Source organism: Mesoplodon densirostris, chromosome 1, assembly GCF_025265405.1.
Source record: "Mesoplodon densirostris isolate mMesDen1 chromosome 1, mMesDen1 primary haplotype, whole genome shotgun sequence".
NCBI lineage: Eukaryota > Metazoa > Chordata > Mammalia > Artiodactyla > Ziphiidae > Mesoplodon > Mesoplodon densirostris.
The window spans coordinates 197901375-197914588 of NC_082661.1; the positions used below are offsets into that span (position 1 = coordinate 197901375).

The 13214-nt window shown below is 43.9% G+C and overlaps 1 protein-coding gene across 5 annotated transcripts in view; it reads left to right on the forward strand.

Moving 5' to 3' along the window:
- Positions 1-1359: 1359 nt before the first annotated feature.
- GPAT3 (glycerol-3-phosphate acyltransferase 3) overlaps positions 1360-13214 on the forward strand; it is a 58399-nt gene continuing 46544 nt past the window's right edge. The window contains exons 1-3 of one of the 5 annotated variants that reach the window (XM_060093419.1): positions 1360-1542; positions 2122-2408; positions 10642-10708. In XM_060093419.1, coding sequence (XP_059949402.1) covers positions 2268-2408; positions 10642-10708 — 208 coding nt within the window. In that variant the 5' untranslated portion in view covers positions 1360-1542; positions 2122-2267. The other 4 variants (XM_060093446.1, XM_060093427.1, XM_060093436.1 and 1 more) reach the window with 4 other exon arrangements.

Below are 13214 nucleotides of genomic sequence, written 5' to 3' on the forward strand. Positions count from 1 at the left end.
GGCTTCAGTAGTTGTGGCACATGGGCTCAGTAGCTGTGGCTCTCGGGCTCTAGAGTGCAGGCTGAGTAGTTGTGGCGCACGGGCTTAGTTGCTTCGCAGCATGTGGGATCTTCCCGGACCAGGGCTCGAACCCGTGTCCCCTGCATTGGCAGGCGGATTCTTAACCACTGTACCACCAGGGAAGTCCTTATGGGACAATAATTCTTACATAAAGAATAAACCAAAACCAAAACCAAAGAAGCAAACCTCGTTCATGAAATTTGGTTGTGAGCAACAAGAAATCATTGGAGATCGTGGGCACTCAGCTCCTCTGTCTGGATGGGCAGAAAAAGGCCATCCTTAAACGAAATTACCTGCACTGAGACTTGTTGGGTAAACTTTGGTACAATCATTCAGCATTCCTTAGTCATCTTTCTTTGAGGAAATAAAAGGAGGGTAAGAGCTTTACCTGAATGTATGGTGTTAAATGAGTCAATATAATCTTTGAGGTTTTGTGCTAAATATGTGTTTGTTTCCAGCAAAGACTTTGGACGAATTTTGGCACGTGTGGTTTTTTTGTTGTTGTTGTTTGTTTTCGTAAAATGGCAGACTATAAAGAGGTTTAATTTTGAGAAGCCAAGCGCCTGAAACTTCTTCATTCTCAGCTTTGGTTTTTAGGACCAAGTTACAGTTTTTTTCCCTTCCTAGTGGGGTAAGGAGTTGTGATACCTGCCTGGCAGGAGGTGCAGAAGCCAAACATTTACATTCTTTGCAGGGGGTTCTCCTCTCTTCCGCTCTCCATTTCCTCCACACCCTGGGCCGGGTCAGCCTCTTTCGCAGTATTTGTTGTCAACACTCTTTGAATTCAGTTTGCTTGCCGTCCCAGTTTTTCTAGCTTGAAATTACACCCGAAAGAGACCTGTACAAGATTTTGGTCCCATTCGTGACGATCTGGAAACGCTGGGAGCCTGATTTTCTTATCTACTACAGTCTCAACATCCCTTCTTACGCTTACTCTTAAAAACAGATCAGGTTTCTAAGAGGCATGAACCGCAGTGAAGTAAATACCCGTACAAGCTTTTTGCCGTTTACTGTTCTAGGAAGGGCTAACGAGGCAGCGATGCGGGCCCTGAATTCCCTGGAAGCGCGCGTCAGCTGGATGAAGCTTTGCGGGGGCCTGGCGTTTTTCTGTGGCTTCTGTGAGAATAGTGTTGGGTGAAAGGTAAGGGAAGCTGTGGTTGGAATCTTGCCCCAGGAAGAGAGCGACCCTCGGCGGAAGGATTTCTGTGCCAAGGGAAACGGCGGAGGAGCCGGAGGAGGCGACTCGTGGAGAGAACTTTCCACTTTCAGGAAGAGCAAGATCTCGCCCGGCAGCTCCGTAGAGTAGGGAGGGGAAGGAGGAGGGAGAAGAGGGAGTGGGAGACCTGGAAGCGGAGGAAGCCGCAGCTCAGCAGCGCCGCGGGCATTTCCCTCTCCTTGACAGCCCTGCCGAGAGGTCGTTTTATACACACACAAGCAGGACCTTCTCAAGCGTTCCGGACACGTCAGTAGTTCATTCTGGGGGTGAGAAAATGCTAACGTGTTGCAGATGAAAACTCTGTTCCCTAAAGGATCTCCGCTGGGAGTGCTGGCGAGGCGGGGCGCGGGGAAGACGAGGCCGCCCGGGAGGCTGCGGCGCTTTCCGTGCAGATCCCTACTAGAAGCTCCCCGTTGGGTGGCGGAGGAGGTGGGGCAAGGGCAGGGTACAGAAATTGGGCGCTGGGCGTCCGAGCCAGCCCACCAGCAGCTCAGTCCTGGACCAGGCGTCAGTTCCGCCAGCGGCTGGTGTGCGGTGGTGCACGGCGCCGCAGGGATCCTCGTTCCGTGAGGGCCTCCGTGAGTCAACGCTGAGTTGCCCCAATCACCACCCAACTGAAATCAGGCACAGGGTGGGACACGTTCCCCGCTGCGCTCGCGTGTCTCCACGCTCACCCCCAGCCCTGGTCGCCCGGCCGGCGCTACCAGGTCTGCGCAAGCGGCAGCAGGGGGCCTGGGCCTCCAACCGAGAAAGAGTCAGCCGGCCGCGGCGAGGTGGAGCCCGAAGAGGAGGGAAATTGCTGTCCTTCTGAAAGTTTTTCCCGTCCTCTCTTGTTTTCACTGCAGAGGTGAGTGCCAGGCGGCGGCGGCGCTGACTCCGGGGAGCCGGGCCCCGCACCTCTGCTCCCGGAGCTGCCAACCGACTAGCTGGGGACAGGGACAGCTGTCGCGCTCGGACCTCCTCCGTGGACCCCTTCTGGGTGCGCCGAGCCATGGATGGCGCGGATCTGGCCGGGAAGATCGTTTACACCTGGCTGACTCTGGTGCTCGGCTTCATACTCCTGCCTTCGGCCTTTGGGGTGTCTTTGGGCATCTCCGAGCTCTACATGAAGATCCTGGTGAAAACTTTAGAGGTGAGTCCATGGGGGCATGCCGCGGCCCCTCCTCCGAGGGCTTTAGGGAGATCCTGGGGCGATGCGAAACGAGGGTAGAGCTGAAAGCCGAGTAGACGCGAGGGGACCATTGAGGAAAGTCAGTGGTCCGGAGGGGTGTGCGTTTTAGTTTATCCGCGGCTGCATCCCTCCTCTCCCGTAGAGCTGGAGGGATTCGGACTAAAACCACTGGACCACCCTGTTGTTGCTGTGGTTGAAGGCAGAACTACCTCCACCCCCTGCTGTTGTTATTATGATTTTTACTGATTAGAATATCAATGCAACCGCCTTTTCTATCACCGAATTTCTTTATATCCTTTCTGCGGGGCAGCTGTCACCTCAGTGTCCTTAGGTTTTACAGCCCCAGGTTTCAGAGGTCCTTGGACTAAGAAAGGCATCATGTTCTAGTGTATGCTCAATATAAGAAACCAATTGCTGGATGGTAGAAAGAAATCTGATTATATTTTAACAGAGTCATGGAAATTTAATCTAACCAGTGGCGCTTGAAATGTCATTGAAAATCTATATTCGTTGACCTCGACTCTAAGTGGGCCTGATGGGGAACAACTACAGCTTACCCTTAATACAGGGCTTTATTAAATCCCAGATCCCTTGTTGATCCTCTCATCAGATGCTCCCCAAAGCCTTGGAAGGTAGAGAGAGCAAGTGTTATTCCCCCTTTTACAGGTAAGGAAACTGAGACTCTGAGAAGTTCAGTGGTTTGCTTGAATTAAGTGGTGGAGACAGGAGTCTTAATTGAGGAGAGGGCCTGCAGCTGTTGGTTAATAGTGTAGACTTTGGGTGCAGATTTGCTTTGATTTGGTACCAAAATCCCAGCTCTGCTTCTCAGTATATGACCATAGGGAAGTCACCTACTTCTTGTGCTTCATTTGCCTCGTCTATAAAATAGGAGTAACAATAACAACTATTTCCATAGGGTTGTTTAAGTGAGTTAAAATATGTCAGGCATCCTAGAATGGTATCTGTATGTGTTTGCTGCTATTAAAAGAATAATATTATTCTTATTATTAAAGTAATAATTGGGCTTCCCTGGTGGCGCAGTGGTTGAGAGTCCTCCTGCCGATGCAAGGGACACGGGTTCGTGCCCCGGTCCGGGAATATCCCACGTGCTGCCGAGCAGCTGGGTCCGTGAGCCATGGCCGCTGAGCCTGCGCGTCCGGAGCCTGTGCTCCGCAACGGGAGAGGCCACAACAGTGAGACGCTTGCGTACCGCAAAAAAAAAAAAAAAAAAAAGTAATAATAAAGTAATAATATTATTACTTAGATTCTAGCATCCTTGTTTCTGTAGCTACTAAAGTACCTTCTAATACTGGTTCGCATTTTTCTGCCCTTATTCTATGTCTGACCCCAGGCTGGCTTTATTTGCTCTTTTCCTTCAGGCAGGAGGGTGGCTCCCAGATGTACATCTCTAATCTTTTATCTTTTACCTGGAGATTACCAGCAGATCTCCCACCAGCTAATCTCCTGCAAATCTATTCTACCTGCTTATCTCCTGTTTTACCCCTCATTTTTGTTGTACTTCTCTTTGTGGCTATTTTTCTGTCTAGTCTTTGAAGTTGTATTTGATTCTTCATCCTCAGCCCTCATGTTTTAAAAGTTCTGTTGTTTCTACTTGGGAGACATTTCACAGTCTTGAACTTATCTTGTTGATGTCACACTCTGAACTTAGTCACACTCTACTGTGAATTTCTTAGCTGCCTCTTACTGTTAGATCTTCAGAATACTCTCCCGGTAGCAGTTGATCCTCTTCAGCTGGTGTTCACTCTTTCTCAGAACTGAAATGATTGAACTGTTCTCCCATGTAGCAATGTCTTTTGGAATTGATACCCCAAGTGAGGATGGAATAAAGTAAGTTGCACATGCTGTCTTCCAGGTGCTGACTCCTATATGCTTGCTTGAGTAAGTCAGGATACAGCTAAAGAGATGTCAAGGAGAGAGGCCTGCTAGTTGCTGTTAGCCTGGCAAATAACTATTATACTTTGAAGGGATGTCTCCAGTCCAGGGTCTGGCTTCAGTGTGGCAGGGCCTCAAGTTTTAATTTTTGTCCATCTAGACTTGAAGAGACTTAGAGATGCACTCCTTGTTAATCTAACTCTCAAGAATGCTAGTTTTCTAATTATAGTGGGAGATACACCACCTAGCTTGGAAACCAGGTAGATGGCAGCATAAGGAACCATCCTCTTAGCTCAGACCAAACTTATTAGGTCAGAGAGATGCTTGGCAAATATGCAGTTAGAATGGGGATTCATTTTGTGAGCCAACTCTGACTTGGTGGCAGCTGCCTGGAGTGCCTGTGTTTGGAAGCAGCTGGGCCCCTCAGGAAAGAGCTATGATCCCATAGCGATATCTGCTTTAGGCCCAGGAGAGGGAGATGGCAACTCAAGGCTTTCCATCCTCTAACCCGAACAGCGTTAGACGTCTCAGAGACATTTCTGTTAGGCCGAGGTTGGTACAGTGGATTGCTTTTTTTTGCCAACTATGGGGATAATTCTCTTAAAAATTGTGCTGGTTGTTTAATATTAGAACATCTTTAGATCTGGAAACATACCCTGCCTTTTTGTAGAGTGCATTCAAGGCCCAGCCCTTCTGTTACTCATTATTCTTTAGCATGTTCTCAAGTGATTTGCTTCTTTCTTTCTTTTGCATTCCAGTCCCAAGAATATTCTTTGGGCTCTTTGATTGGAATTAGCTATTTCACAGGTTTCCTTGGTTACAATTTACACACCATTTTAAAAGGTCATTTAGTTTGGTACATGATGTGTTTACTTTGATAAGTTTTCTTGACAATGGGTAGCTTTTTTTGTGACCATAAACTCATTCTGGAAGTTGCAATGTGTGTGGGGTACCTTCAAAATAGCTGACTGTGGTAATTGCTAATTGTCAAGTAACTCAGCCAGCTATATGCTCTTCTTGGGCCCCTTCTTAGCTCATCAGTTCAGGTAATAATTATTTAGTGAGTACCTACTGAATGCTGCCTTCTGCATTGCTGAATATCTCTAGATGTGTTCATAAGTCCCTGATATGGCAAGCTGCTTGAGGGTAAGGCTTGAATTCTTAGCCTAGAGTAAGTGTAGTGATTCTCTAAACCAGTGATTTTCAAGGGGTATATAACAATTTCTTAGGAGTATATATGCCAATATGGTAGCAGTATATTGGGGAAAATTGTTTTAGGAATGCAAACCATGAAAAGTAAAACTTTTGGCTGAGAGGATTTGTAGAGGGTAGTCCATCTGCATGGTGGGGTGTATATATCTGAATCTCTGGGATAGTGTGTGTGAATTTTTTATGTTTATCAAACAGGAGCATGGATTAAAGGTTGAAATATGCTGTTCTCAACCCTGCAAGGTTAATGATGCTTCCTATTCATTGACCTAAGAATTGCCATTCATTGGCCTAAGGTTCATGGTTAGAGGGAAATAAAGAATGGGAAGAGAATATAGGATTGATGGAGAAGAAGAAGGCAGGGGAATGATATGTAAATTATCTAATCTAACCAGATAATACAAACAGTAGACAGAGAAGATAAATGTTAATGGACTGCTTTTTCCCTCAACTTTTTTTTTTTTTTTTTTCTTTTTGCGGTATGCGGGCCTCTCACTGTTGTGGCCTCTCCCGTTGTGGAGCACAGGCTCCGGATGCGCAGGCCCAGCGGCCATGGCTCACGGGCCCAGCCGCTCCGCGGCATATGGGATCCTCCCAGACCGGGGCACGAACCCGTATCCCCTGCATCGGCAGGCGGACTCTTAACCACTGCGCCACCAGGGAGGCCCTCCCTCAACTTTTGAGGAATAAGTTGGATGCATGAACAACTTACTCCAAATTTCTGGCATTGTAACCTTGGGCAGATCACTCAACATCTCCACCTTAGTTTCTACATGTGTATACAGGAATACGCCTCACAGAGTTATTGTGCAGATTAAATGAAGAGAGGTGAATAAAAGCACTTGATACATAGTAGGTGCTCAAATCTTAGTGGAGTTTGAATTGGAACACTCTTTGGTTGTGTTTTTTTTGGGTTTTTTTGCTCCTGTGTGGCTAAGATTTAACCTACCTTCAGGTCTTTGATGGGTCAGCACGCATACATACTCAGAACAACCTACTCCTGCCTTTTATTTTATTTATTTTATTTTATCCTTTCCCTTACCATTTCCTCCATCCACCAATTAGTTTTCCGTCATTTTAAAAAGGCAGGTCAATCCACCTAGAGGGTTGGGAAAGGGAGGGTGGGAGGGAGGGAGACGCTAGAAGGAAGACATATGGGAACATATGTATATGTATAACTGATTCACTTTGTTATAAAGCAGAAACTAACACACCATTGTAAAGCAATTATACTCCAATAAAGATGTAAAAAATAAAATAAAATAAAAAGGCAGGTTAATAATTTTCAGATGATAAACACCTCTTATTATAACACTCAGGTATTATCCCTGGTGTTGGAAATATAATAAATCTGCTAGAAGGCCATGACTGTTTATGACAGAAAGTAATAATAAAGAAAAGCTACCAAAGCAATATGCTTTTCAGATAACTTAATTCTACAGCACCTCTCTGGGTTAGGGTCTGTTATTATTCCCATTGATAGACTGGAGAATGGAGGTTCAGAGAGGTGGTTTGTCTGGACAGTGGCATACAGCTGTCAGTGGTAGAATCAGGATTTTAATCTGAATCTAGAGCCTGAGTCCTACTCTGCTAAGATGACAGACTCTGCTGAGAGACTTTTAATTTGCTACAGATGATGGCCAGCTATTATTTGAGTAAGCCTAATATTTTGAATTTTTATATAACTTTATACATTTTTCCTTTTTTCTTTCCCTCTAGTTAGTCAATTCTTAAATGTCTTTTTAGTGTGAAAACTGAAAGTTGAATTGTCTAGGTGACAGTGTCTCGTTTTTGCAAGCTTTTGGCCTAAGCTTTAAAAATTATACTTAACCCTTTATTTTGGTGAATTGTGGACAGCTACTTATTTTCTTCCGAGAGGATTTTGAAATTAAGTGGGGGTGAAAACCTGATTGAAAGTTGTCACCTTTCTTGGTAGGGGTAGTGAGATGGGGAGTGGTAGCCAGGACTGTTCGAAGCTGCTATCTTCAGGGCCCTTTGCAGACAGAGCTGCATCTTTCCTGGTGCCTTGAGGTAGATGTGTCCTGAGATACCTCAAGAGATTTAGAACCTCTAAAGAGATATTCTTCCTCTGTATTTGGGCTTACCTGATCAGCTAGAGAAGCTGGCGTGGTGAAAGAGAAATAGCTATTTATTGGGAGATGCCCTGATGGTCTGGAAAAAAAACTGATCATTTTGGCACCTATATAGATGTAGGGAGGGAGGAGAAAGCCAACGTTTTTCTACCTTGTGGCCGATTGTGTGATGGTCATTGGATAGATTATCTCCTTTAATCTTTACAACAACCCTGGGTATTGTTCAGAGATGATGAAACTTAGACCCCAGGAGGTTAAAGTCTTGTCTGAGATGATTACAGCAAGGAAGTGGTAGAGCTGCAGTTCACGTGTACTTCTGTCTGTCCAGCTGCAGAGCATAGGCACTTGGTCATTTTCACTGGAGAGTTAGCCCAAAGAAGAAAACCGTTTTCCAGTACAAATTCCCTTTGGCATTAAGTGACTTCTCCTCCAACCTTAAAACTTGCTAATCTTGAACATTGTAACTACATTTTGGAGGATAGACCTCAGAGTTAGCATTTCAGGAGAGGGTCTGTCTTCTGAAACTTCTGATGATGGCACAGGGAACTCTTTGGAGCACATCGTGTTATTGGAGGAATGCCTCCATATTAGTTTGCTGCTATAACAAAGTCCCATAGACTGGGTGGCTTAAACCATGGAAATTTATTTTCTCACAGTGTTGGAGGATAGAAGTCCAAAATTAAGGTGTCAGCAGCTTTGGTTTCTTCTGAGGGCTCTCTCCTTAGCTTTAGATGGTGCTGTCTTTCTGTGACCTCACATGGTCTGTCTTCTCTGTACATGCCCCTGGTTCTCTTCCTCTTGTTATAAGGACACCAGTCATACGGGATTAGGGCCTCACCCTAAGGGCCTCATTTTAACTTAGTCACCTCTTTAAAGGCCCAGTTTCCAAATATAGTCACATTTTGAGGCACTGGGCGTTAGAGCTTCAACACATGAATTTTGGGGGCACTTTGTGTGGGACACAATTCAGCCCATAATAGCCACAGAATACCAATGTTTTCCATCTTATAAGCACGGACTCATTGTTCTAGTCTAAGGTAATTACCATTTATATAAAATATAAAATCACATGCCCACAATGAAAAAAGTGAGCTCCAGGATAAGGATGATGGATTGTTGACAAAGTTTTATTTTAATCATGTCTTAGGTCTCCTTACAACTGATAATAGGTAACAAGGCTTTAAAGTGAAAAACTGTGTAAATAAACCTTTACCTCTATTGAGAAGAGATGGGAGGTAAAGTCCGGAGTTTGCGAATTCCTGCCTAGATCAGCAAGGAAGAGAAAAGGACGCAACCAGATTAAGACTCTGAGCCTATTATCATTTGTCACTTGCCACTTGAAGCTGGGAAGATTAGGCCTCTATTCATAGGCTGTCTTCTAAGCACCCATGGCATGTTCCTACTTTGTTCTTTGGGATATTGTGCAGGCGTCCTGACGTAGTCAGATCATGCTTTGCTCCTTGACCTTCATGTACATGTTTTAGGTTATTTATTCTCCACTACTTATTTTCTTACTTATTTGAGAAAAAATGTTTACCTCTCTGCTTGAGCCCTTCAAGCCCAGCAACAACTGAGGTTTTTGCCTTGACATATTTAATAAATTCTGTCTTTTTGCCCCTTCAAGAGTGCCTAAGTCATAATTATAATTATTATAGTGCCTTTCACTTCTTGTTTTGCTCTTCTCCCACCTCCCCAAATCAAGTCAATTTAGACATTGTTAGCTTCTAGAATTGTAGTCATCTAGATAATATATATATATATTTTAAATTAGGTTATTTATTTATTTATTTTTGGCTGCGTTGGGTCTTCGTTGATGTGTGCGGGCTTTCTCTAGTTGAGGCGAGAGGGGGTTACCCTTCGTTGTGGTGTGCAGGCTTCTCATTGCAGTGGCTTCTTTTGTTGCGGAGTACAGGCTCTAGGCTTGCGGGCTTCAGTAGTTGCAGCACGTGGGCTCAGTAGTTGTGGCTCGGGGGCTCTAGAGCACAGGCTCAGTAGTTGTGGCGCTCGGGCTTATTTGCTCCACGGCATGTGTGATCTTCCCGGACCAGGGCTCGAACCCGTGTCCCCTGCATTGTCAGGCGGATTCTCAACTGCGCCACCAGGGAAGCCCCCAGATGTCTTTTTAACTTTTTGTTTGTTTGTTTTTAAAACTTTTATTGGAGTATGGTTGATTTACAATATTGTGTTAGTTTCTGCTGTACAGCAAGGTGAATCAGTAATATATATATATCTATATATATCTATCTCCACTCTTGTTTAGATTTTTTTCCCACATAGGCCATTACAGAGTGTTGAGTAGAGTTCCCTGTACTATACGTAGGTCCTTATTAGTTATCTATTTTATATATAGTAGTGTGTATATGTCAATCCCAATCTCCTGGCAGATGTCTTTTTAGTTAGTGGTTTCATGGATTCCTTTCCAGCTTTCCAAGTCTCACACTGCTCCTTTTGAAAGCTTTTGTCTGATACAGGCAAATAGGCATCTTTGAGTGTGTCTCATACTTGAATGCCTAATTTCTAATGAAAATAATATTCTTGGTGCCCTGTGTTTATGTCTTTACATGTGTTAATCTCATTTAATCTTCGTAGCAACCCTATGGAATAGGAACTATTATCCTCATTTTACAGATGAGGAAACTGAGGCTGAGAGGGATTAAGTAATTTTAAACCCAGACTTGATGCCGTAGTCTGTGCTCCTGCCCTTCATGCTTTCTGACCTTTCCAAGGAGTAATTTATTGGGGTACCTGGTCTGTGTGAGGGTTTTTTAATAGGGTAAACATGATCTTTTCCTCCTTTTATTTGGGCATTACCAGTAACTAATATAAGAGTGTACCTGGGATTTGGAATACTATTATATCAGAGATTTAGTGGGGTATCTCTTCAATTCACATAGTACCAGGGCTTAATGATTAATTTCATGTCTATATAAGCATGGTTTAAATATCTTGCATTGTGTCTGTGGCACGGTTTACATTAATACTTGTTGTTTTTTGAACAGTGGGCCACGTTACGAATTGAAAAAGGAGTCTCAAAGGAAACAGTTCTTAAAAACTCAGCTTCTGTTGGTAAGTCTTCCTTTTCATTTTAACGGTTAAAGTATCCAAATTGGGTAGATGTAATCTACCCAACTTGAACTTCAAATATGCATAGAGTAGTACATTTTATGGGCCTTGGATTGTTCATAATTCTGTCCTTTATGCAAAATAGCAGCCTTCTGAGTTTTGGATGAGTTTTTACTGTAAAGATGTAATATGTGCTGGTTCATCTATGTGTTCTTATAGGGTATTTCTAAAGGTATGCATTTAAAGGTGGTTGCCCATGGTAGTTGATGGTCTTAAGAAAAAAAAGGCTAATCGGACTACCTGGGGTTAAGTTAAACCTATGTTTGAGGTTTCATTAGCACCTTATTCTAACTTGTGGTTCTCAAAGTATGTTCCTCAAAATATTCTTTCCTGCTAAAAACTAATTAGTAATGCATGAAATAAAAAAATAACTACCGAGCTTCCCTGGTGGCGCAGTGGTTGGGAGTCCGCCTGATGATGCAGGGGACACGGGTTCGTGCCCCGGTCCTGGAGGATCCCACATGCCGCGGAGCGGCTGGGCCCGTGAACCATGGCCGCTGAGCCTGCGCGTCCGGAGCCTGTGCTCCTCAACGGGAGAGGCCACAACAGTGAGAGGCCCGCGTACCGTGAAAAAAAAAAACAAAAACACAACTCCATTGTGAAATAAGCTTGGGAATCACCACATGCTACACATTCCTTTTGGAGACTAATAATGTATAGTAACAAAGGCTCAGAAAAGTCCTGTAGTAAAGAAACTCACTTAATTTTTGTTAGAAGTGAGTTAACAAATCAACCGAGCTAAGCAGCCCCTGCTTCTATATGTGTGCTTTGCCTTTGTCCCAATAAACCTTTTCACCTGGGTTAAGAATTTTAAGAATTTTTAAGACACTGGGTACAAAGGGGAGTAGAATTCTGTGGAAGTGATGGCTGTGAAATTAAGGAGAAATAAACCCTTGATTTAATTAAAAGATTAAGGCTTTATGTGTTTTTCAAAAATAATATAGAAACAATTTTGTGCCCATCTGATTTAGGGTTAAAGATGGTCAAAATGTCAAACACTTCACTAGAAGGAATTTATCTTCTGAAGGCTTGTCTAAGAGGAATTGTAGAAATTATATGCTATAGTGCATTTAGGAAATAATCTGAGTGAAAACATCTGTGCATTTTTGTGTAATTAGATTGTTATATTCAAATGATTAAAGCAACTAGTAGAGCTTCATGGTGTCTACTTAAACACCAAAGGGTTAGCACCAATAACGTCTTAACCAAGATTGGATATTTCTGGCTCTACTTGGTCCTCTTCTTATTGACCTGAGAGGTACCTTCTCTCAGGTGTAGCAGATCTACTAAATTTTTTTCTGGGTTCTTTTTAAATGTGTGCCCTTGTGATTTAAGGAGAGAACAAACTTTATTGCTGATTTTTTGTTGTACATGGTGAGACTTTGGGCTGTCATTGTTCTTGGGTGAAATTCTATGGGACCCTACAGGTTGGGGTGGTGGTGGCGCATGTCTTGGGCCATGAATTTAAAAGGGCACAAAGTGTTTCAATTTGGTAGGTTAAGAGGATTAAAAAACCACTAGCTGAGGGTGTTTGTAGCGTTGTTTTAGGTTTTTCAGCCTAATGGGAGTGAATATTTCCACTTGTTGGATTTTTTTTTTTTTTTATCATGCATCTGTCTTTTCTATTTTTGGTCTTTGCCTTTTTCTTGGTACCTCCAGGAAAGAGTGGAAGTGAGTAGGAAGAGAAAATATATATAATAATGGTTTAGAGTGTGGCTAATGCCTACAGAATTTATCATATTTCATTCAGAGTGGCTGCTCTCCCTTTTAGCCTGTGCAGTTGGGAAGTGACTATTGCAGTTACCAAGCATTTGCTACCTGTGAGGTTGACAGGGGATCCCAAGATGATTAAGACATGGCTCCTGTGGGGAGACAGGCATCTGATAGGTCACTGTGATAAATGCTAAAATAGTGGCATAAGCAAAGGATGAGGTGAGATCTCATTTAGGCTCTGCTGTGTGCTGCTTTCCTCTGTATTAATACCTCAACAGTACTTGGTATGCACCTTTACTCCCATCCTGACTTACATCCTGCTTGAGTCGCCCTGTCGCAGGGTGTGTGCCCTGTTGAGAGTCAGTCTCAGCTGACTCTAAACACCTGTACATTCTGGTGTTTAGAGTCAGCCTAGAGGTAGTATCACAGTCCTAGACAGAGGCAGAGGGTCATGAAACACTGAGCACCTGTGTGCCTGGCTGGTGCAGTCGCCTACCCTCAGAGCATCGTGTCTCTGTACCGCAGCCAACCGAGCACAAGTCAGTGTTGAGCCGGCCAAAGTTTAGGCAAGGGTCACTGGCAGGCCACGGGTCCCAGGGGTGTGGGTGCAATTTTGAGATGTCTGAATGATACAGTGCTGATGATAGGTTTAGGCAATTGAGAGGGAGAGATGAGCTAAAGAGGGACAAGAGTTATGTTTATTTTCTGCACCAGAAAATTCCTTTTGCCGCTCTTT